This window comes from Falco punctatus, assembly GCF_963210335.1.
Source record: "Falco punctatus genome assembly, chromosome: 3".
Classification (NCBI taxonomy): domain Eukaryota; kingdom Metazoa; phylum Chordata; class Aves; order Falconiformes; family Falconidae; genus Falco; species Falco punctatus.
The window spans coordinates 105,618,068-105,638,972 of NC_137582.1; the positions used below are offsets into that span (position 1 = coordinate 105,618,068).

Genomic DNA, 20,905 nt, shown 5'->3' on the forward strand with positions numbered 1-20,905 from the left:
GGAGGATTTGCCAGTAAAGCTGTATCGACACGGGGGGACTTCAGTGCAAAGCTGGCCACAGCTCAAAAATGCTTCCCAAGACATGCACAGCCCATTCGGAACGCTACAATAAGGAAGCTATATACTAAAATCTAGCAGCCTGCAACGTAACTTGTTATAATTCAGGATGAAACTCCAAAATTTAAGTTCCATTAGCAATCTTCCAAGATTACTTATTAGCAAAGCAGAAACTTGCGTAAAATTAAGAAAGTACAACTATTATAAAGTTCATGGAAAGTTCCATATTAATTATACCACATAAACCCTTCGTAATTTTATGGGTTTCTTCATGCTCCTTGCACTTTATCCTCCCAAGGGATGCAACATGGACCATAAAACTTTAAAGCGCACAACAGCAAATCACACAGCGAGTCTGTGCTCTACCCCTGCTCTCCAAACAATCCCCTCCCTGCCCCCCCCCCCTTCTTTTTTCTTTTAACTGGTTCTTAAATCTTCTGTGATCCAGAAGGTGAATTTAGATCTGGAAACCATTTAACTACCACAGTTTGTCAATATAACATATAATTGGAGAGTACAGAAATGGCTGAATGGGTGTTGATCAACTGCTGATTTGCAGACAGTTCTATACTGGAAATAAATATAAGGAATAAGCCTATAAAATCACGAACACAAGTTTTATAAACCCATTATTATGAAGCGATAACTTAGGGTTGGCCACCTCCTTAACTACCTCACAAGAGAGGTAAAAGGTGGTTAAACGTTACAAATAGGCTCTTTCATATAAAACAAACAGCTAAAATAACCATGTAATTATTAGCTACTTAAATGGAACGGGAGGGCATCCAGTTAACCGCGATGCCACTCACCACACTGCTGCTTGAGCAGAACCCAGGAAATACAGCTCGGATGCAGCACCCATCCACGCGGAGCAAGCGGAGGCTGCCCGAAGCCATCCAGCCCCTGGCATAAGGCAGTATTAACCTGTGTGCCAGCCCCCTCGCAAGGAAAAGAAATGACTGCATGCCTTATTTAAGGGAGGTCAGAGGTGGCCACATCAATATCCAACGCAGAAGCCCACCGCCCTTATTTTGGAGCCATGGGTCTCAACCCTGTCGGCTTTCCTGCAATTCCCTCCCCTGTGCAAAAAGCCACTCTTCCAATGACTAGCCCTTCTGAAGATATACAAAGACATAGACAAAAATGTAAGTCAAGATATCCAGATTTAGTCAAAAGATATTAATTTCTTTTACATATTGGTATTTCCCACTGATTGATTCAGCTCTGCTAGGTCCTAGGCTGTGGGCAGGAGTACAAAGTCCCCTTGAATTCCCACATTCTTTCACTTGCTGACCTCTGGATGCAGACAAAACCAGTCAATTCAATCTGGCAGAATGAAATGCAAAGAATTATCCTCGATCAAAACATCTGAAGGACTGGCATGCTATTTCTCATCGTTAAACTTCATTCCTGGCATTTCCAATCAGTAAACAAGTAGCAATATAAGCAAAACCAACAGCTTTTGGTCTGTTTTCTAGAAATATTTGGACGATTACAGTTGTAAATCTCTTGGCAACAAAAGCAGATTTCTAAATATCAATAGAGGGTGGCTAAGATAAGATAACCAGGTCCAGCTCTACAGTGCCGCTTTCTCAGCGCGGCTCCGCCGGGAGCCAGCACCTGAGCCAAGGCATTCCCGATCCTTCACTGCACACGGCACAGGACGTGGGCAGCCCCAGAAGCTGCCTGGGGGCTGAGGGGAGGACACAAGGGAAGAGTAAACAGTTCAGGCAAAGGTAAAAAACGTGAAATGGGAGCAAGAGAGGACGGACACACAAAGCAGCACACATGCAGCTGGGCAGCAAAACACGAGGAACAAGGAACACCAGCAAGGATGAGGAGGAGATCACAGGAATGGCAGTAGTATCAAGAACGAGCAACAAAATAATCCTCCTCTAGCAAGTTACAGACTCTAGCCTAGTTTCTTGGAATATTTGTGATAACTATTTTCTTGCTATGACAAGCTCTACAAGCCCATTCTAAAACTCAGAAATACAAATGTAGCTAAAACTCGGTTGCTGCGTATCAGCATCCCGGTGCTCCCCGCCAGGAACGCACTACTTCTAAGTTATTTTATCCTTTTCACATAGCAGAAAGTTTCTTGACATTTTATAACTGAATTCAATTTAAACAACACAGTTCTGTAAAACTGCAAATGGTGCGTTTTGGGGAAGAGTCGATAGCACAATTCTTCTTAATGAAAGCCTACGCGCTGGTTGAGAAGGCCTGGTTTACACAATTAGCTATTTATTTCTTACACTGTACATTTATCACTGTGCTCAGCACTCAGGAGCCTACTTCCCCCAACCAGCAAAAGTGGCTGCTCTATTTCACAGGCTCCTCTTTTCCTCTCCCGCCTTAGCAGGCAGTTTGAAGCACCCTGCTAACCACACAAGAAAGGAGAATTTGGTTCAATTCAGAAGGGGCACAAAAGTAACCGTTTTAAAAGCAATCCCTGGCAGCGCTGAAACTGTGCCGTCGCTTCAGGTTTCTCCTGCAGCTCCAAAGTGTGTTCACGCGTGACTTTCACCGTGTTGCTTTTAAACATGACAAGCGCAACAGAATGATTCAACCACTGCTCACTGTCGCCAACAATTCATTTGTTTTAGACCTGTCATCAATTCCTTCACCCTCTGGTTTTCACTAAAATGCCATCATCAAATTCAACTACAATGAAGCTAAGGAGGGATGGCTATTAACAGTCTAGCCGAGCAAAACTAAACCACCGATGGGTTTAGTTTTCAATACTACAAACATTCTCAACACCAGAAGTCCCAAAGTATTGGCTGAGGCTAGTGAAATTACTTACCACTGCAAACAGTTTGAGTTTGGAAACCGACCTGGAGAGCTGGCAGGAAAAAAACCCAATACCCCTGAACCAAAGATGCGACAGGAACAGGAGAAGGACACTGAGCTCTCCACTCCCAGCAATAATGGGAGTTTGCTCTTGCTGCCATACCCAGAGCTCTAACTGCTCCCCAGTATGAATCCGCACCTCCAGCATCACCCCAGGAAGAGGGCAAGCACTGCACCCCAAAATAACTGGAGTTAAGAGAGACGCCAGCACCCGCAGGCATACTTGCCTTTCAAATCCCACAGGGTTTAAAACAGGTTAAACACAACAGAGGGCTGAAGGAGGGCAGGAAGCCTTGGAAGGCAGAAACAGGAGACAATGAGGGGCGGGCGGGGGGTGGGTGACACAAAAAAGAAAAAACTCAGCAAAGTCTGGAGAAGGAGGCCAGGAAATACCGAAGATGCAAGAAGCTGCTGGAAGCACTGTATTTTAATTAACCGGCACAGTATTCCACAATGCGCTCCACCAGCCTCATTTCACTCCATGAAAAGGTTTGGGTTTGTGGTTTGGTTTTGTTTTGTTTTTTTTTTTTTTACCCCTGCAGACATATTTGGTTTATTGAAGCAGAGACAGAAGGGACACTAAAAAAGGAAGGTCACATTACGGCACCCTCCCTCTGAAGGCTGCCCGGACAGAAAGGCAGGATAGGTACTCCCTCTTCCTCCAGTAACACATGTCTTTGTAAGCAGGTGTTTTTAAAGGACTGCACTGTTTGAGAAGAACCATTTAAAAGTATTAGTAACAAAGTTAACACCAAGTCTTGAAAGCTTAAATTTTAAAAATACTTGGTTTAACCCTACTTGGACATAAGCCTCTCACTGTTCCCCGATATAGGAAATGAAATCTGAGTCACAACATCTGTACAAAACCTTCCTATAGAGATAGCTTTAAAACCCCACACAAATAAACAAAAACACCTTTGAGCCAAAGCATTTGGGAAAATCATTAACAAGGAGATGTGGAAGTGGCTTAAAAAACCCAGTGCTTTAAACAAGCCCTACACCTTACATCAAAAATCTTGCACGTACAATGGTTATAATGCCAAAAGTACTCAAAAAAAACCAAAAAAAGAACAACCCACTAAAATCCCAGGCCTCACAGACAGACGTAGTTCCTGCTGTTTGGAAAAAGCAAACCAAGTCCACCCTCTGAAACCATCTTGCTGGCTTACAGCCCTCTGAGTGGGTCTAGAAGCTTCACTAGAAGGCAGTTTGCCTCTGTCCCTGTCAACAGAAATTTTGGTAAAATCCCAACTGCTGAAATTCAGCAAAAATTCTGGGGCAGCGAGCGGACCGAGCCGAGTGTCAAACCCTGCCTCCTCACCGTGACGGTCCAATTTTGCCAAGAAGGACAGCAGTACAGAAAGCGCGGCACAAAATCCAATCCGTCATGCTCACAATAAGCTCAGGTTTGTTTAAGTAATAAAACGTTATGCAACACTTCCGCAGAGGGAAGTAAATATTTGCTGTTTAACAACCAAATCAAGAATGTTTTGTTTTCAAAAGGCATGTTGCCCAAACAGTCTCTCAGCATTCAATAGTATTTGAAGCTCTAACTGCCTCCTCGGTCAGGATGAACAACAAACCCAGAACAGCTGCCAAAATCCCCACCACCATCCTCCCTCGGTATCTTCGGCTCACGTGGGAGCTTTGGGGAGAAATTCCACCTCCTGACTTGCCCACCTCTTGACCCTGCCTGAATTAACATACGCCAAATTCAACAACTGCATATAACCGAACACAGCAGGCACGACGAGTACAGCGCTCAGCTCCTGCGCCAGCTGCACGGCTTAAACACACGGGCACGGCTCTGCCTTAAAGCTGGCGGTTTCAGGTACCTGCCCATACGAACACACAGAAGTCTAAAGAAAGGTTCCACATTCTATTCTGAACTTAAAAAAAAAAAAAACCACCACTTTCCTTTCTTAATTTAAAGAGCCCCCACCCCAAATCATGCCCTGAGCCTGGTGCAGCTTCCAAGATGGCACCTCCGAGGGTCAGTCCTGTAGCACTTCAGACGCGCAAAAGGCGGCAGAAACTACAAAAGCCATAAACCCCTCTGCTGCAAGGATGGCAAGAGCTGCTTGGTCATCAAGCCCAGCTTCATTCTGCCTAAAAACCAGAAAAGAGGAAACTCACCCAGGTTTTCCAAGACGTGGAGATGTCTCCTGCAGCCAGGGAACAGAGACGCCAGCCTTGTGTCAAGCCCTCACCTACTGCTGGGGTTTTCCTGCTGCTAGCCAGGCACGAGGAGCCCTGACCGAAGCTTGATGGGGCAACGCCAAAACCAGGCAGGTCTGCAGAGCTGCTCGCTGCTGTTCACAAGGCTCACTTCTCCCATACCGCTTTGGGTGGATGGAGCGGGTTGCCCCCCCAACAAAAGCAGCGCTTCTCCACGCAACTAACCTGCTAGGTGCCATTTACACGCGCTTTTTTTAAGTAACAAAAACCTAAAGCGACTTGCGTGCTCTCCTCCAGCATCTGTACTACTGGTGAAATGCTCATTCTTGAGTCACGCTTTAAAACGATTCCCGTTTAAGTTTCCGCCAGGTGGAGTTTAAGTTTAAAGAATGAATGGTTTATATCTCACCTCCTTGAAAATATACCACAGAACTAGGTCAGCGCGGGGAGCTGCTCCGTGCACTTACTACGGGAACACCACAGGCGCCAGCGCCGAGCCGAAGACTCTCCGCTCCCGCCTCAGCGACGCTGCCCGTGCTCTGCGCGGGTACAAAGCCGTGAGCCAAGGACCGGGCAGCCAAGCGAAACGCTGGATTACAATATGGGGTGGGTGCCTTTAAACACCGGGCAGAGCAGACGTTTCTCCAATTTCTCCAGCGACTCATGTACATCACAAATGCAAATGCTGCTGCTGACCCGTCTCCTCAGCCAGAACACATTCAGACGGCCCACAAAAATTACTTACCGATATGAAAAATGACGGAAGTTGCACTAAATAACAACGGTAAAGGCTGAATTACCTTTCAAATCAAGGAGCGCTGAGCTGCGTGGCTCTGTAAAGCCACGGCCGCACAGGGATGGGTATAGCAAAGCCTCCACTTTACGTAGAAAAAAAAAAAAATGTCATCATACATTGGCACAGGAAGCCCGAAAAGAGAATCAAGCCTGAGTGTGCTTTGGTGACAGTACTTTCATCCACAAAAGAACCGAAACTTCACAGTTTGAGCTAGGAAGTCCAGACAGACGCTAACTCTCTGATCACTTACACCCAGCGTTAACCAGTTGACATACTACTACTTCAGCGAAGTTAATCATTTACTTCAACACAAATGAGAAAAGAATGAAGCCCAGCGTTTTCCAGACCACAGGAAAGATGGAACTAATGAATTTGGGAGCATTAAAGAGATTAATAAAAGATGAAGCTGACACACTCCCAATCACCACTACTACTTAAAATTTGCATTTTTGGAGAGCACGGGGCCTACGTCACGCTGGACGAGGCGCAGGCAAAAATCAAACCGAAGGTGGCCATGCCTAGGGAGGCTCTACACCTCCTAAATTATGACAAACACCTTCCTGATATAAAAATAATTTTAAAAGGTATTCTCAAAGCTCTTTGAGCAGAAATCCAGGCCAAGAGACAGGATAACGACCCTTGTAATCTAAGAAGGGGTTTCCCGGTGAAGAGGGCAAACGGATTAAAAGTGAGGAAGCACATATGCTGTAGCGGATAAAGAAAAAAAAACTGTATTAGCCATATTAAATAGTGGTACCTGGCGTGCCCAGCTGCAAGTGCTGACAGTTCAGGTGGCGTTAGCGAACGCACCGGTTCGGTTACACAACCGGCTGTGGCGGGACAGGCCCGGCCGCCGGCCTCTCCCCCGGCCCCGGTAAGATGGAGGCGCGAGCACCGGGCACCGGCCGCGCTCCCGATGCCGGGCCGAGGGCGGCCCCGCGAGTGGCGGCCCCGCCGGCGGTGCGAGCAGCGGCCGGGCCCGCCCGGGGTGGCTGCGGGGCCGCCCGGGGGGCCGGCGGGGCGCACGGTGCTGGGGTCGGGGAGCGGACGCTGGCGCTTCCCGCCAGCCGGCTCGGCCAAACTTCGGGGAAATTATTAAAAAAATTAATAATAAAAGACATTAACTGCGAGGCGAGCGGGCCTGGGGACGGGCCCTGACCCGCTCCCCGCACCGGGCTCCCGCCGGGCGGCTCCGCCGGAGGGGGGGCCGCGGGGCCGCGGCCGGGCGGAGCAGCGCTACCCCCTTGCGGACACGCCGCCGCCCGGCTCCCCGCCGCGCCGGTAACTTTCGCCCGGAGTTGGGCGCCCGGACTGCCCCCCACCGCCTCCGCCTCCTCCTCCTTCTCCCGCCAGTGCCGGCGGCGGCGGCGGCCGGGCCGGGCCCTGCCCCGCTGCCCTCCAGGCCCCGCCGCTCGTCGGGCGGCGCCGCGCCGCTCCGCCCGCCCCAGCAGCGCCCACCCCCGGCCCGCCCGCTGCCCGCCGGCGCGGAGGCCCCGGTGCGGCGGGGCCGCGGACGAGGCCGCCCCGCTCGTGACGGGCGCGCGCCCGCGAGGCACGTGCGCCGCCGCCGCCGCCGGGAGGGGAGGGGGGGGGGGGGAGGGGGAGGAGGAAGCGAGGCCGGGGGAGGGGGGGGCCGGCGAGGGCGGCGCGGCCAGGCCCAGCCCGGCGCGGCGTGACCCCCCGGGCGGCGGCGAGGCCCAGGCCGGGAGCGGTGGAGCCCCGAGCTCCACGCCGCACCCTGTGCCGGCCACACCGCCGCAGCCTCCATGTTGGCGGCGGGCGGGCACGTGCCGGCGGGCGGCGGGAGGCGTGCCCGTGTCCCGGCCCGGCCGCCGCGGCCCCGGCGCCACGCGGCCTGCCCGCCGCACATGGCCTGCCCAACCGCCGCCATCCCCCCCGCTCCCTTCCGTCCCTCCCCGGCCCGGCCCGACCCCGCGGGGGCGCCCGCCGCCGCCAAACTTTGCGCCGCGCGGCCCGGCCTCCGCCGCCGCCGCCGCCCCGCGGCCGGGGGTCAGGGGCGGGGGGGGTGGAGGGCGGCGCGGGAGGGCCCGGCGCGGTGGCAGCCCCGCGGCGGCGGCGGCGCAGGCCCGGCCCGGCCCGGCGGCACGGAGCGGGAGGCGGCCCGGCCGCGCTCTCACCTTCCGGCTTGTTTTCGGCAGCCATTTCCCCTCCGCGCGCCACATCCTCCTCCGCCTCCTCGCGACCGGGACCCAGGCGCGCGCCGCCTCCTCCCGCTGCCGCCGCCGCCGGGCCGGCCACCCCGCGCGCACGGCGTACACCCCGCGCCGCCCATTGGGGGAGCTGCCTCACTGACACCCGCGGCGGCCAATCGCGACGGGCGGGAGGTGGGAGCGTGGAGGGGATGGGCGCGACGGACAGCGCGTCCCTCCAATGGGAGCGCGGCAGCGCTTCAGTGACACGCGCCGCAGCCACTCAGCGGCGCCGCCGGCAAGACGAGGAGGGCGGGACCCGGCGCTTTACTGACGGCCGCAGTGGCCACTGGGGAAGCGGCGCAGCACGACAGACGGCCGCCAGAGCCAACCGCGCCGCAGAGGAAGCGGAACGCGCCGATTGACGCACGGCGCCGCCGGCACCGACAGCCAACGAGGAGCGGCGTCCGCCGGAGTGACCGCGCGCGGGGCCAATGGGGCGGGCGAGCCGGGCGGCCGCCGGCGCCCCCGCCCCCGGCCCCGGCCATTGGCTGCGGGCGGCCCCGCCGGGCGCACGCCCCCTCCGCTCCTTGTAACCCTAAACAAAGCCTCCGATTGGCGCGGTGGGCGGCCCGGCCGCCAATCCCCGCACCCGCCCCGCCCGCCCGGCGGGGGCAGCCCCGCGGCCCGACCCCGCCCGCCTGCCCCATTAAAACAGACACGGTGCCGCTCCCAGGCCACCCGCCGGCATCAGCGGTAGCGCGTCGCCCCCGCGGGCTCCGGCGGGTGAGCGGGGTTTAAAAGTCACCGGCTCCGAGTCGAGACTGAGAAGCTGCGGGTTGTTCTTTCGCCAGCGAAAGGCACCCTCGGCCGGGGCACGGCGGGACCCGCCTCGCCCCAGAGGGCTCCGGCACAGGCGGGACCGTGGTAGTGCCGGAGCGGCACCGCCCCGGGGGCCGCCGGGAGGGGCGGGGGCACAGCTCCCCCACGGGGACAGACGAAGCACCGCGCCGGGCTGCGGGGGCCCTCGCCGCCGTGCGCCCCGGCCCCGGGGGCCAGCTGGGGCGGGCAGGGGCTGCCCCCTCCAAGGGGAGCCGAGTTACCGCTGCCAGCGATGTGGGAAAAGTTGGAGGGAGCCCCACCGCTCCTACGGGAACGCGTTCGTGCCGAGCTGTGGCACATGCTGTCAGACACAGGGTGACACGGGCAGCCACGCTGATCCCGGCCGGCAGCACCTGCCTGGGAATCGGGATGTCGAGGAGCTTCCGCTCTAAAGCGGCGCCCAAGACACCGAGAGAACGGCCCTGTCCTCTTCCAGGCTGGCAGTGCCGTGGCAGAGCGATGGACTCTGCCCGGCCAAGTTTTGTCCACACCGCCGGGGGGCACAGCCTGAGGAGCGCCGGCAGCCGCTGGAGCAGAGCTCGGCGTGTCTGCACCGCGCCTCGTGCCTGCACAGCGCTAACGGAGACCGGAACGGCCCCTTCCTTTGATGTGTGTGACTAAACACGCAAAAAGGATATTTTCCCCTCAGATCCCCGTGAGAGTGGAACTTCTTTAAAGAAGACCTGTTGGCTCTCTGGTTTTGCTAAAGACTGAAGCCGTTTCCGAGCCAAGACAAAAGAGGAGTATGGTATGATGGGTCTCTTCTAAGACAGAAGAAAGGAAAATTCCTTCTTCCTATTTCCAGCGGCTGCTAATCTCATGGAGCGTGAAAGGCACATTGATGAAGCGGCTCTAGAATGACAGGCTCACTCCCAACGGTCATAAAGCTAATCTAGTATACTCTGTCCTATAAATATACACAAATATTAATGCAGTTACAGGATCAGCTAAGATAATTGTTTTCTTCAGCTGCTTGAGACCTGCCAGAAACTTTTCTGGTTGCCACACTGGCAAAGAGCTATCATTTTGTCTATGAGTTGCAGGGAATTTATGCCTCTCCTTGGATATTCTTCGAAGATGATCCATACACTTAGCACAGACACAAGGTAGCCACACAGTTGGTGCTCCTCGTGGTTTGCATTACAGCAAAGAAAAGAATACTAGATTAAAATAAGTATACCTCCCCCTTAAGAGATGGAAGTCAACTACCTGGTGCAAGGGTCAGATGTTTAGGTGCAAAGATCTTAACAGGACACAGAGGGCTATCCCGCATTGAACTCATCACCAGCGCTCCACATGGAGTGGCAGGTGCCAGCGCCTAGACCCTACAAGCCAGGCCTGCCTTGCTCTCCCTTCTTTGGCAAGAAACAGGCACCCAGATCAGTCCAGAAGCATAGCCTGTGGTGCCTTCAGAGCGCCAGTCCTATCTACCACCTCTCCTCTGAATCAGCTCATCTCCTGGCATCTCGGTATCCTGCCCAAGACCAACATCAGGCTGGCATTTGGAAGGGGCTCAGGCTTCCACCTGGATATTCAGGCAAGACTACGCAACAAAAAGGAGACAAGAGAAACGGTGGGGCTAACGCACCTCCTCTGAGTGACTAAGATTCTTCCTCTGCTACTACGCACAGTACTGCCGGGAAGCTAATTGGATGTAGTTTTGCAGACACCCATGCTTGTGGCTGAAATGCAGGCAGGAACCCAGGCCACTCCCAGGAACGCAGACGGCAACTGCTGCCACAAACAGTCCTTCCCTTCTGTTCAGGGAGATGAGCACATTTATTTTGGTCATAGCCCTCGCTGCATTATTCACTTACATATGCCTGAGAACAAATAACCACGAGGTACTCCACATGGGGTTAGACCTTGGGATCACCCAGCAACATAATTAAATGCAAAATCAGCCACATGTGTGCACAAGAGTGTCCATCTCTCTCTTCTCTCCAAAGCTCAAGTAGTTCCTTATGTGCTTCCATGGCTCATTAGAGTAATGAGGTCCATGTGGGCTGATTGACAAGGTTGTTCAGGACACCAGCTGCCTTCTCTCAGCCGTTACAGCCCGCAGAAGGAGGAACTGGGTGGCAATAACTCTGCTTCCACAACTAACATGACCTACCTTGGCTCTACCAGTGGCGTGCAACCTGCTCTATGAAGAGTCGTTGGGAGCGCTGTCTGGCTTTCTAGATCCTTCCTGGTCCATAAAGACGATGAGAATTTGTGTGGAAGAGGATGAATAAAGCATTTGCAAGGGGTTACCACGATAGTGTATGAGCTCTGCTACATACGGCTAATGAACTCATTCTCTTCCTCAACATAAGCTTTCCTACCATGAGAAAAAAAAAAACTAATAAACTGAATCTTATATACCTGAAATCACACATAATTTTAACAGTAGTACATAGGTTATTACAGCAATGTGATCTGTGTAATATCATGGATGCTATTTGAACACAGATTTTTCATCAAGCATGCCAGCAAAGTCCAAAATATTTTCATTTAATTCCTTGTGCAATAAAATGATAAGGAAGAAGCCATTTGAATTGAAGTGCTGCTGGTATCTTTCAAGTTTCCCAGCTCCCCACTGTTTAAAAATCAACAGTCTAATCGCTATTAAGGCACAGAGGTACCAAACCGCCAGAGATTCTGTGCATGTACGGTACAGGATAAACTGACTTGGTCTTGCCTTTCTAGGGGCACAAACACAGAGCTACCTCCAGCTGATAAGCAGCAAGAAAGTAGATGTGCCAGGAGTTTTCGCAGTCTGAATCATGAATAATTTTTAACAGCAAACTGATAAAAGCTGCCGCTGTTCTGATGTACGGCGTTTGGCTTTTTTTGTTGTTGTTGAGGAGGAGGTGAAATACAAAGTTCCTTAAAAAAAAACCACCTTGATTGTCATTCCATGGCAGATGTGGGTCTGGCTTGGTTAATTGGGTTAATGTGATGATTTGGCATGCTTAGTAATATGCAGAAGTAAAACTGTAAAGAATATATTCAAATATCCTGTTATGGATATTCAGCAAATTATACATCCACCGTTGCTATGGCAAGCATCAAAAAGCAAAACAATTCAGACAGTTTTAATAGCTATAATGACAATGTTGGAACCCCATTTCTTTTGAATTGTTTGCACAAAGTTAGTCCGTGATTTAGAAGCAAGGAATGCCAAGTGTTTTTACAAAAATACTCTTAGAAGTGTGAATAGAGATGCTTAAAAAAAACCTCACAGTGATAGAAATGAAATGCTTTTGCCCTTTCCTCTCTACACTTCCAGAATCAAAAGCTGTTTCTTCTAGGAATAAACCCAAGACTTAACCAAGGCAATGTGCATGTATAAATTCACTGTCATTTCACAATACTTCACTGCATTTGGGAAATATAAGCACCAATTCCCAGGTTCATCAAAACCAGGTAAATATCCCAAAACACGCATTTTTTCAGAAGGGTTCTCCAGAGAAGTATACTCCGTTTAGGGCTCTGCCATCCAAACAACTTGCCCCAAATGATGTGTGGAAGTTGAAGAAGAACACACGTTACCGGGAACTAAAGATCCCAGATTACACTCAGGCTGGAAGAAACTGCATACTACCCTAGCAGGAGGCCAAACTTGCTCATCCTCCGTATTTTGGAGTTGGGATACATTCTTCTCCCCATCCCCTCTGCAGTTCTGAGCCCATTTATTTCCCTCAGAAATACAAACACTACATTCAAATAACCTCTAGTAAAACACTGTTGGCTATCGGGAATTTATACCAGGCAAAACTGAAGCATAACTCCAGAGCCTAAGCCATTTTAATGGACCCTGGAGGAAAGATGTTTTTGCTGTGCAAAGCCTCATAAAGTTTTTGCAGATACTTAAGGCAGTAGCCTCAATACGAAACGCAGTATTTACCTGTTTAACCAAGAACAAGGGCAAAAATGCTTTGTTCCTCTACACTGGCACCGACTCTAGAGGGAAACAAGCGGCCGCCTGGGGGGTTGCCATGCTGGAGCCCCATTTATTGCGGTACAGGATCAAACAGCTTCAGAACTGACTTACATGGGTGCCAGCCGCCGGCATTTTGCTGCAGCCAGCAATGCCAGGGAGAACGCCTGCCACGCCACGCACGGCAGCACGCAGCCTCTGCCACAAGCCCCATTCTTCCTTCCTCTGCGGTCCTTGGTCCTTTATCTCCCTATGAGAACAGGCCAGGTTCTGTCTTCACTGTGGTTCATGCTCCAAGCACCCTGGTGGCACTAAGAAAATAACAATTATTTTGCTCTAGTATACACCCATAAGCCAGTTAGAGGAGAAAAAAACCTGAAATATGAGGTAAATTAAAGCTTCCAACTAAGGGGATTTACCAGTAAGTCACCGTAAAATTCAGATAATTTATTTTTTCAATTCTGCAGCAACTTTCTCCAATTTGTTTGGATTAGCTATTAGAAATTATGTCTCAAAAATTAAAGAAAATGTCTATTGACCATTATATCAAATTCTAATTTTAGCCAGAAAAGAAGAATAATCAGGCTGTGATTTACTCTGGTAGTCAACTTACATTAACAATTTCCCCCCCATTTATGTAATTCTGGCAAAATCAAATAATATATACAATGCTCATAAATGCCTTGCTAGATTTAGTAAAGACAATTTCCTACAGTATATTCAGGACATTTTTCTTTGCTTTCTTTTATAATAAGACAATCAAGTTATTTAGTTTAAGGAGGTAATATGATTGTCATCCACAGTAGCCTCAGTTATAATTTTAGCACAGTCTTCAGTAAGGTACATGGAAGGATTTTATTTTTGTTTGTCTGTTTGTTTTTGTTTTTAAAGCTGTTGTCATCCTGTAATAAGCTATATAGGCTGGCTGCTGCTCTCTGGGGTTGTTTTTCCCCTACATCCTAACCCCTCTCCCCTGCTAGTGCGCAAAACTCCCCTTACTACCGAAGAAGCAAGAAGAAAGCATAAACTCTATGAGTGCGCATTAATGCAAAGCCATTGTGCACAATGTTGGTAGGCAACTGGCTGTTCTGGGCAGTGGATGAACAGCTCCCAGCTCGGGACTGGCCAGGGAATGTCACTCCACAAAGGTGGCAGTGCCAGCTCCTTGAATCCCAGCCAACAGCGTGCACGGAAATCCACACAGTAACCAGTTCTACCTTGAGGAAAAGGCCATTTTCCATAATACTTATTTTCCCCTCAACATGTTCAAGACAGCATAATCCTCACGTCAGTTTGGTATCAGATCTCTAGTGATCACCAAAGCAAATAACAACAGGGAGGTATGTTTAAGTCAAAGATCCCTAAAGCTCCTAAATTTCTGTTCATGCTTTTAAACAAATGTCTTTTCCAGGATACTTGACTCCTCTGAAATTGGACTGCTGTCTATATAAACTGAATGAATACTGATCTAGGAGCCAAACTTTAGTCACTGAGGTATGAAAATATCAGCCTTGGGCACTGAAGACAGAAGAATGAGTAATGGAAGACAATGACAGAAGAAAAAAAGGAGATCGAAGGAAGAGAAATGGATGATGGTAACAGAGGCAGAAGGTGTTTGAAGCCACGTAGATTCAGGAACTGGAAGCCAGAGGCAAAGTCTGATTAAAAAAAAAACAAAAAAACAACCCAACAAAAACACCAAACCACAAAAACCTGAGTCAGCCTGCTCCCAAGGAACTCCTGGTGACGGCACTGGCCAGGCACTGCCCTTTGCCCAAAACCCTGTCCTGGAGCTACCACAGCAAGTCTTCCTTCATACACTCCCATGACGTATGTGGAAGCACCATTAACAAACAATAGAGCACTCACGCTTTCAATTAAAAAGCATTACTGTTGAAGTAATCATCTCAAGTCTTTAAAGGACTTCACCATGCCTGGGTTCTGCCATGCTATAAATTCACAATGAGAAGGAACTTCCCTGACTTTTTTTTTCATCATTATTTATGAATAGATAAGCCAAATGGAAGTTTAATTCCAGTATCACAAACTAGAATCAATCATCCTTTACTTACAGTGGTACTATGGCGGTGCAGCCACCCAAATTATCTCTCGGGTGCCTGTCTGGTGCCTTATTACACAAACTCCTTCTCCTCTGTCATCAAGGATATGCACTAGTTCTTATATACAAAAATGATTGGCTTAATATTTTCTCATTAGTTTTTTTGCTATGGAACAGTTTTCTTTCTAGATTTGCCTATTGTCTAACCATTAAAACTATTCTGTTTCGTATGGCTCATAAGAGTTGCATAAAATGAGAAATATGGAGAAACTGTATATGCAGAAAAATCACTGAAATAATTAAGTCTCTGCTTCGATGTTGTCATCTGCGAGTTCTTGACTTTCCCCTAAGCTTCCTCCCCTGAAGGACTAGAACAGTAATACTCCCCCACCCCCACCCCACATGGAGTAAATCAGTTCCTACACTCTTAGTAGCAGAGTGAAAATTAAGATGTAAAGGAGTAAAGAATTCAGAACAACCCTATTATCCAGCAACAATACAATTTGCTGCTGATCTTCAGTTGCTAAGAGAGCCATGTCAATTATTTATAGAACCCAGAGCGTTAAATGTGAAGTATTTCAGCCTGGGACAGCATGAAGGTAAAAGCAGGAACGTGATCTTGTCAGAACTGCAGAACTGTAGGCAAGGACAGAATATCCCTACACAGATTACCCTTTTTATTGAACTATAAATTGAAAAAGGTCCTTATGAAGTGTCACTTTCTGTGTTAAGTGATATGCATTCTCTTTTTTTGACGTTTATCTAAAGGGCTATTTCAGCCAGGGAAACAATGCACGCTATTTTCCAAAAACGTAAGTTAGCATAACCTCATCCGAGTATTTACATGATGCTCACGACCTTCTCTTTCTCTGTGCTTATGTCTATGAACAGCCTGTCACCCGCACCTTAAAATTTGCTCTGAATGACCATGACTCTGCCATTCTCATGGTGCTGAAAAGACCTCACCAGGCAACACTGAGCAACACCATAGCACTGCCCAAGGACTGGATATATACTACCAACTCACCTGTAGTAACCACAAAATACAGCTTAAAATAACTTCCACCAACTGAGAGTGGGAGACACATTCAAAATTAGCAAGTGCTCCTAAAGAAAAGAATTATGCATTACATTATTTCTTTTTAGCTGCTAAGAGAACTTTTAATATTGCAATTAGCTTTCATAGATGCAATGATGTATTTCAACTTCTATCTCTGATTAAACAGTAAAACCTGTGACCTAGTGTTGCACAATGTCAATTTTGGTAACACCCCTTCCTGCTTAAAAAGACTTAAGTAGATTTATAATAATATTAAAACTAGAAGTTAATCCTTCTGTAGGGTTACCGATTGGTCAAAATTGACTAGAAGTATAAAAAGTAAACAGATCTTAGTTGCAGAAATGAGTGTGGGATCGATGGAAATGGGCGGTCACCTGGATGACAAGCCTGAAGAGCACGTTTCAGAAATGGCTCTGCAAGATCTGCCTATGAATTTTAAGTGCCAATTAGGAGCATAACCTAAGGACTGCACTTACTTCTGGTGTATTCAGTATTAAGCCCTTACAGTCAAGGTGAAAGCCTGGGGGATGAAATTATGTCCCTAACCTTAAGCACCCATCACCATCCAAACAATTACAGTTTACATGAACGATACAAAGGTGTAAAAGACTCCAGTAACCACAGAGTTTAAGGTATGAAATCAGAAAGAATGTAAAGGCTTGCTTTTAACAAATGGCTTACCACTGTCTATAATAAATAGAATTTAGGAAATAAAATATTTCCCGCCTCATTTGGCCATGTGTTTGCTCAGAAAACAATGCTTCCTTTCTTGCACCATGTAAGATGAAAGAGGCAAAAAGGCTTTGTGTATGTGTCGCCATTACTGGGAAGCTCCTTGAATGTGGGGTCCCACACAGCTCCATCCCACTCCCTTCCCCACACAGGCTGCACTCTCCCTCATTAAGGGAGGTGTTGAAACGCTAAGGTTCTTCACACCAGCAATACATGAACGTGTGGTTTACGCCTCTCTCGCACTGAGATTTAAACCTCTCACATCTGAAAAGTTTAAATCCAGTATCGTTAGTCAGCTGACTGGATACCCAGGAAAAACAAGCACAGGGTGCAAAGCACCCACTTCAAGTGCGGGCCAGACAACAGTTAAGCAATCGGGAAGGTGAGCGCTCCGAGGCATACACTGCAAGTCTCTTTCATTTCAAGAATGTAAGTAATTTTACCCCAAGTCTTTACCTTGGAGTCACACAGATAGCATAGTTGACTTCTTACATGGTGCAAGCCCTACAATGCATAAAAGAAAGGTTACACTGTTGTACAGACTGAAAAGAGTTTAATTAATCCCAAAGCATTCACTTCTTTGGGAAAATAAGGCACACGACAACCTCATGCTTACTGAACTAGACTCAGAGCCATTGTATGTCAATTGATGACAGTTTCTCTCCTCAAGGGATTTTTGTTCAGTGGCCGGGTAGGCACTTCCAATAAAAATACGTTTTCTATGGGCAATGATGATTAAGAAATACTGAAAACACTGTTCATCTTTCACCAGGAAAAGCTGGTGTGGTGGCATTCAAAGCAGAGTATTGCAGATCACAATGGGGACTATTTTGGATTTTCTTCCTTGTGCACTGACTCTACAAAAGCCCCTATTTACTAAACTATTATAAACAACTCATTAGCCACACTAATCCCATAAAGCCAGTGGTGCATTACTGGTAGGTATCCACCATCTACTATGGGAAAAGCTACACAGTCTGTCTCTAAAAATACCTTGGTTATTTTCTGCCAGTCAGTTGGCAGCTTTTATTCAAAAAGGGCGATTTTTACTTAAAAAGCATATGGTTGGAAGCAGACAGATCATGTGGCAGATATTAATATAATCATCATAACTTCCACAGAATCAAAATTTCAACTTACGTTTTCAGCAATGGTACTGGAAGTTTATCTGCACAGGAGGTGCTTGTATCATTCATAGCAAGTTACGTGAAAGCAAGGAGTTGGATTAAACACCCAAGCTTGAGGCAGCTGGATTAAACACCCAACACTGTGGTGAAAGATTGTCTATGGCTCATGTCAGGAACAAACGTGGACTAGTCAAAAACATCCAGTTTCTTCGGGGTGGGGGGGGGTGGGGGGGGTGGGGGGCGGGAACACATGGATGGATCAAAACCAAACCAAAAAAAACCCACAAACCAACCCAGAGAACCTTGGAACCCTACCTTGTAGGAACAACAACTGTGGTAACAGCCATGGATACATGATAGTCTTCCTAAAATGCATTGATGGGTCCATGAAATATTCTAAGGTAAATCAAGTATTTCAACAATGGAAGAATTCTAACCGCATCTCCTCCAATTGCCTTGCCTCCAACACTGAGGGCAAGATCATTAAATACAATTACTATGAAATTTTGTCTGACAAGCCACTGACAGAAAAGGAGTAATACTGAACTTCAAGATCAAAGTATACAAGCGAGTGATTCACCTTCCTTTCTTGTATGCTTGCAAGACGGAGGCTAAACATGAACATAGTATCAGGTGCCTTTAAAAGCTCCACTTGCATTTGAGTAAGAGAAATTGCATCAAGTGAGAAGATGAGGCTACACAACCCTGAATGCGACTCTCTCTTAGATAAGCGTCCTCCTTTACTAGCTCAGGAGCTTTGTCTATCAGACCATGTCACCCGAATGACTAACAGCACACCAACTCCCACTGCTGCCATCTCTCACCAGCTCCAGTAAGCTAAAGCGTTAGCAGGACAGCAAGCAAAATAGAATTTGTATTTCCCAGCGCTCCCCTGCAACAGAAAACCTGACAAGACTGAGGGGAAAAAACCAAAAAAAACCCACAAGCTAGTCTAGTAGGCAACTGTCTATCCTCAGGGTCATGTAAAATACCACACGCTGGAAGAAAGAAGAAACAGCGAGGAGCTGGCAGGATCCAAAGCGCAATGCCCGCAGAAGCGATTATGCTGATGCCAAATCTGGTCCTATCTGAGCTTTCCAGCCACTGCTGAGTTGACAGCACGTGCCGCAATGCCAGAGCTGGCAAAGGTGATGCTGAGCACAGCTAGCGGCCACTAGCCACCTTAAAGCAATAGCACCATGCATCTTCCCCGTGCCAGCGTCTAGTGGCAGGGATAGTAAAATAACATGCATATAGCGCTCTTTGTCAAAACCAATAGTACGTACTGAAAACCAACTCACCATTCTCCATTTCACCCAGCCTGCTGCGGTGCTGGACTCACAGGGTGCTGTGACCCACCACCAAGCCGGGCTGGCTGGGCTCCAGGGCCCCAAACAGCGAGCGGGAGGAACAGGGAACAGCTACGAGCCCTGGCTCTGGGGAACCGGCACAGCCGTAAGGACACAGCGCCTTGCCAACACTGACTGTACTCCAATTTTAGCAGACTTAAAGCTTTCCAGATTGATGGTGAAGAATTTCAAAACTCAAAGAGCGTAATAGATTTACATCCGAGTTTATAGAAAGAGCTGAATAATACACCAGCAGCTATAACAAACATACACAAAACAAGAAAGAAGAAAACTATCAGATCTTCCAAAATACAGACTGACAACAGGAATTTGCTAATTAATATTTTAAGTATGCCTGAATTCTCAACTCTTGTGTTATTAAACTAAAAATTATATCATCATGTATTTTAACTACATGATAGCTTACACAAGTTATGACCATTTAAAAAAAATATTCTGCATTTCATATGGTATTTATATGGTATTTCAAACATGGTTACATTTCCCATAGGACAAACTACTACTTTTTCACCAAAAGCGCTGAATCTGGTGTTGTTCCTCCCCTGTGACACCATGTGGTCTACACATAACAAGGATTTTAGGGCGTGCTGTAGTGTCCAGAGCAGCTCCTTATCATGGCACCAATGGGAAAGTATTTTACTAGAGAGGCAAAATTAAATGGCACAATTGAGCCCAAATAATATTCTTACTGACACAGTAGGAGAAGTCATTGACAACTTCTCAGAGAACTATTCTGCTGGGGGTAGGCTGGAGGCCAGTTTTGGAGAGAAAAGAGCTGGTAGGGAATATGGGTTCCCAGCTTCCAGCCACCAACAGAGCACAAAATCCAGAGGGCTGTCCATGGAAAATAGCATCTTAGTATCTGTAATTCCTACATGTTTCTCATCTTCAAAGTGCAAAAGGTTGGCTTTCAGGCAAGCTGTACGTGTTCTGAAAACAGCTTCTGACAGATGACAGCGGTGCCCTAACGCAGAGTGCTGTCCCCGTGACAGGCTCTTCACGTACTCGGCTGACAGGGTCCAAAGACACCGAGCGTGCCGTTTAAGCTACACTGCTGCAGGAAACGCGCTGCAGTGGGAAACAACGAGGTGCCAAAGGCCAACAGAAAGCCAGCACCTCCCTTCCCAGACACGCGGCGTGCGAACGGAATGGTTGGATCTTTCAGATTTCCTAGCATTATGAATCAGCCTGAAGAAGTAATTTCTGACACTGTCAAAACTGCACTAGTGATCTTCAGGAAAGGCTGTGGCGTTAGCCTATTCAAAAGCCCTAACCCTGCCCTGCACAGTGCTCTGTATGACAGACCACAGCTTGATTAGAAACAATTTAAGCTCATAAAAATTACAACTGGCACCAAAACCTAAACTATAGCAAATTCCTCCCCGATTCTTGTTTTGAAGACGACACTTGCAGCAGAATAGAACTGTTATTTGTATCTATCAACCATTCACACCTCATCTTGCTTCTTGTACCGTCAAAATCTTCTGCTTGCTGCAGAAATGCCCTTCTGTCCCACACCCCTGCTGCCAGAAACAGCCCGAGAGGCATGGGGCAGCATGCAGTTAATGACTACAAACCTGGAGCATTTTCAAGGAGAATGTTTGCTTTTGACTTTTGGGGGATTAAAGTCAGTCTTCCATAAACAAGCATGAAAATATCCCAAGGAGAGCAATGTTACTAATGATGATTTTTCTTGCTTCTTGCCAGTTGCTT

General features: G+C 48.4%; 1 protein-coding gene across 14 annotated transcripts in view; it reads right to left on the reverse strand.

The window, feature by feature from the left end:
* Positions 1–20,905, reverse strand: part of CAMTA1 (calmodulin binding transcription activator 1) — a 324,806-nt gene that overhangs the window by 298,932 nt on the left and 4,969 nt on the right. For 2 of the 14 annotated variants that reach the window (XM_080380174.1, XM_080380175.1), the window contains exon 3: positions 8,026–13,155. The exons of 8 other annotated variants lie outside the window; for them this stretch is intronic. In XM_080380174.1, the coding sequence (XP_080236300.1) occupies positions 8,026–8,050 (25 nt within the window). In that variant the 5' untranslated portion in view covers positions 8,051–13,155. Of the gene's footprint in view, positions 1–6,644; positions 7,059–8,025; positions 13,156–20,905 lie in introns of those variants that run through there. 4 more of the 14 variants (XM_080380160.1, XM_080380159.1, XM_080380176.1 and 1 more) reach the window with 4 other exon arrangements.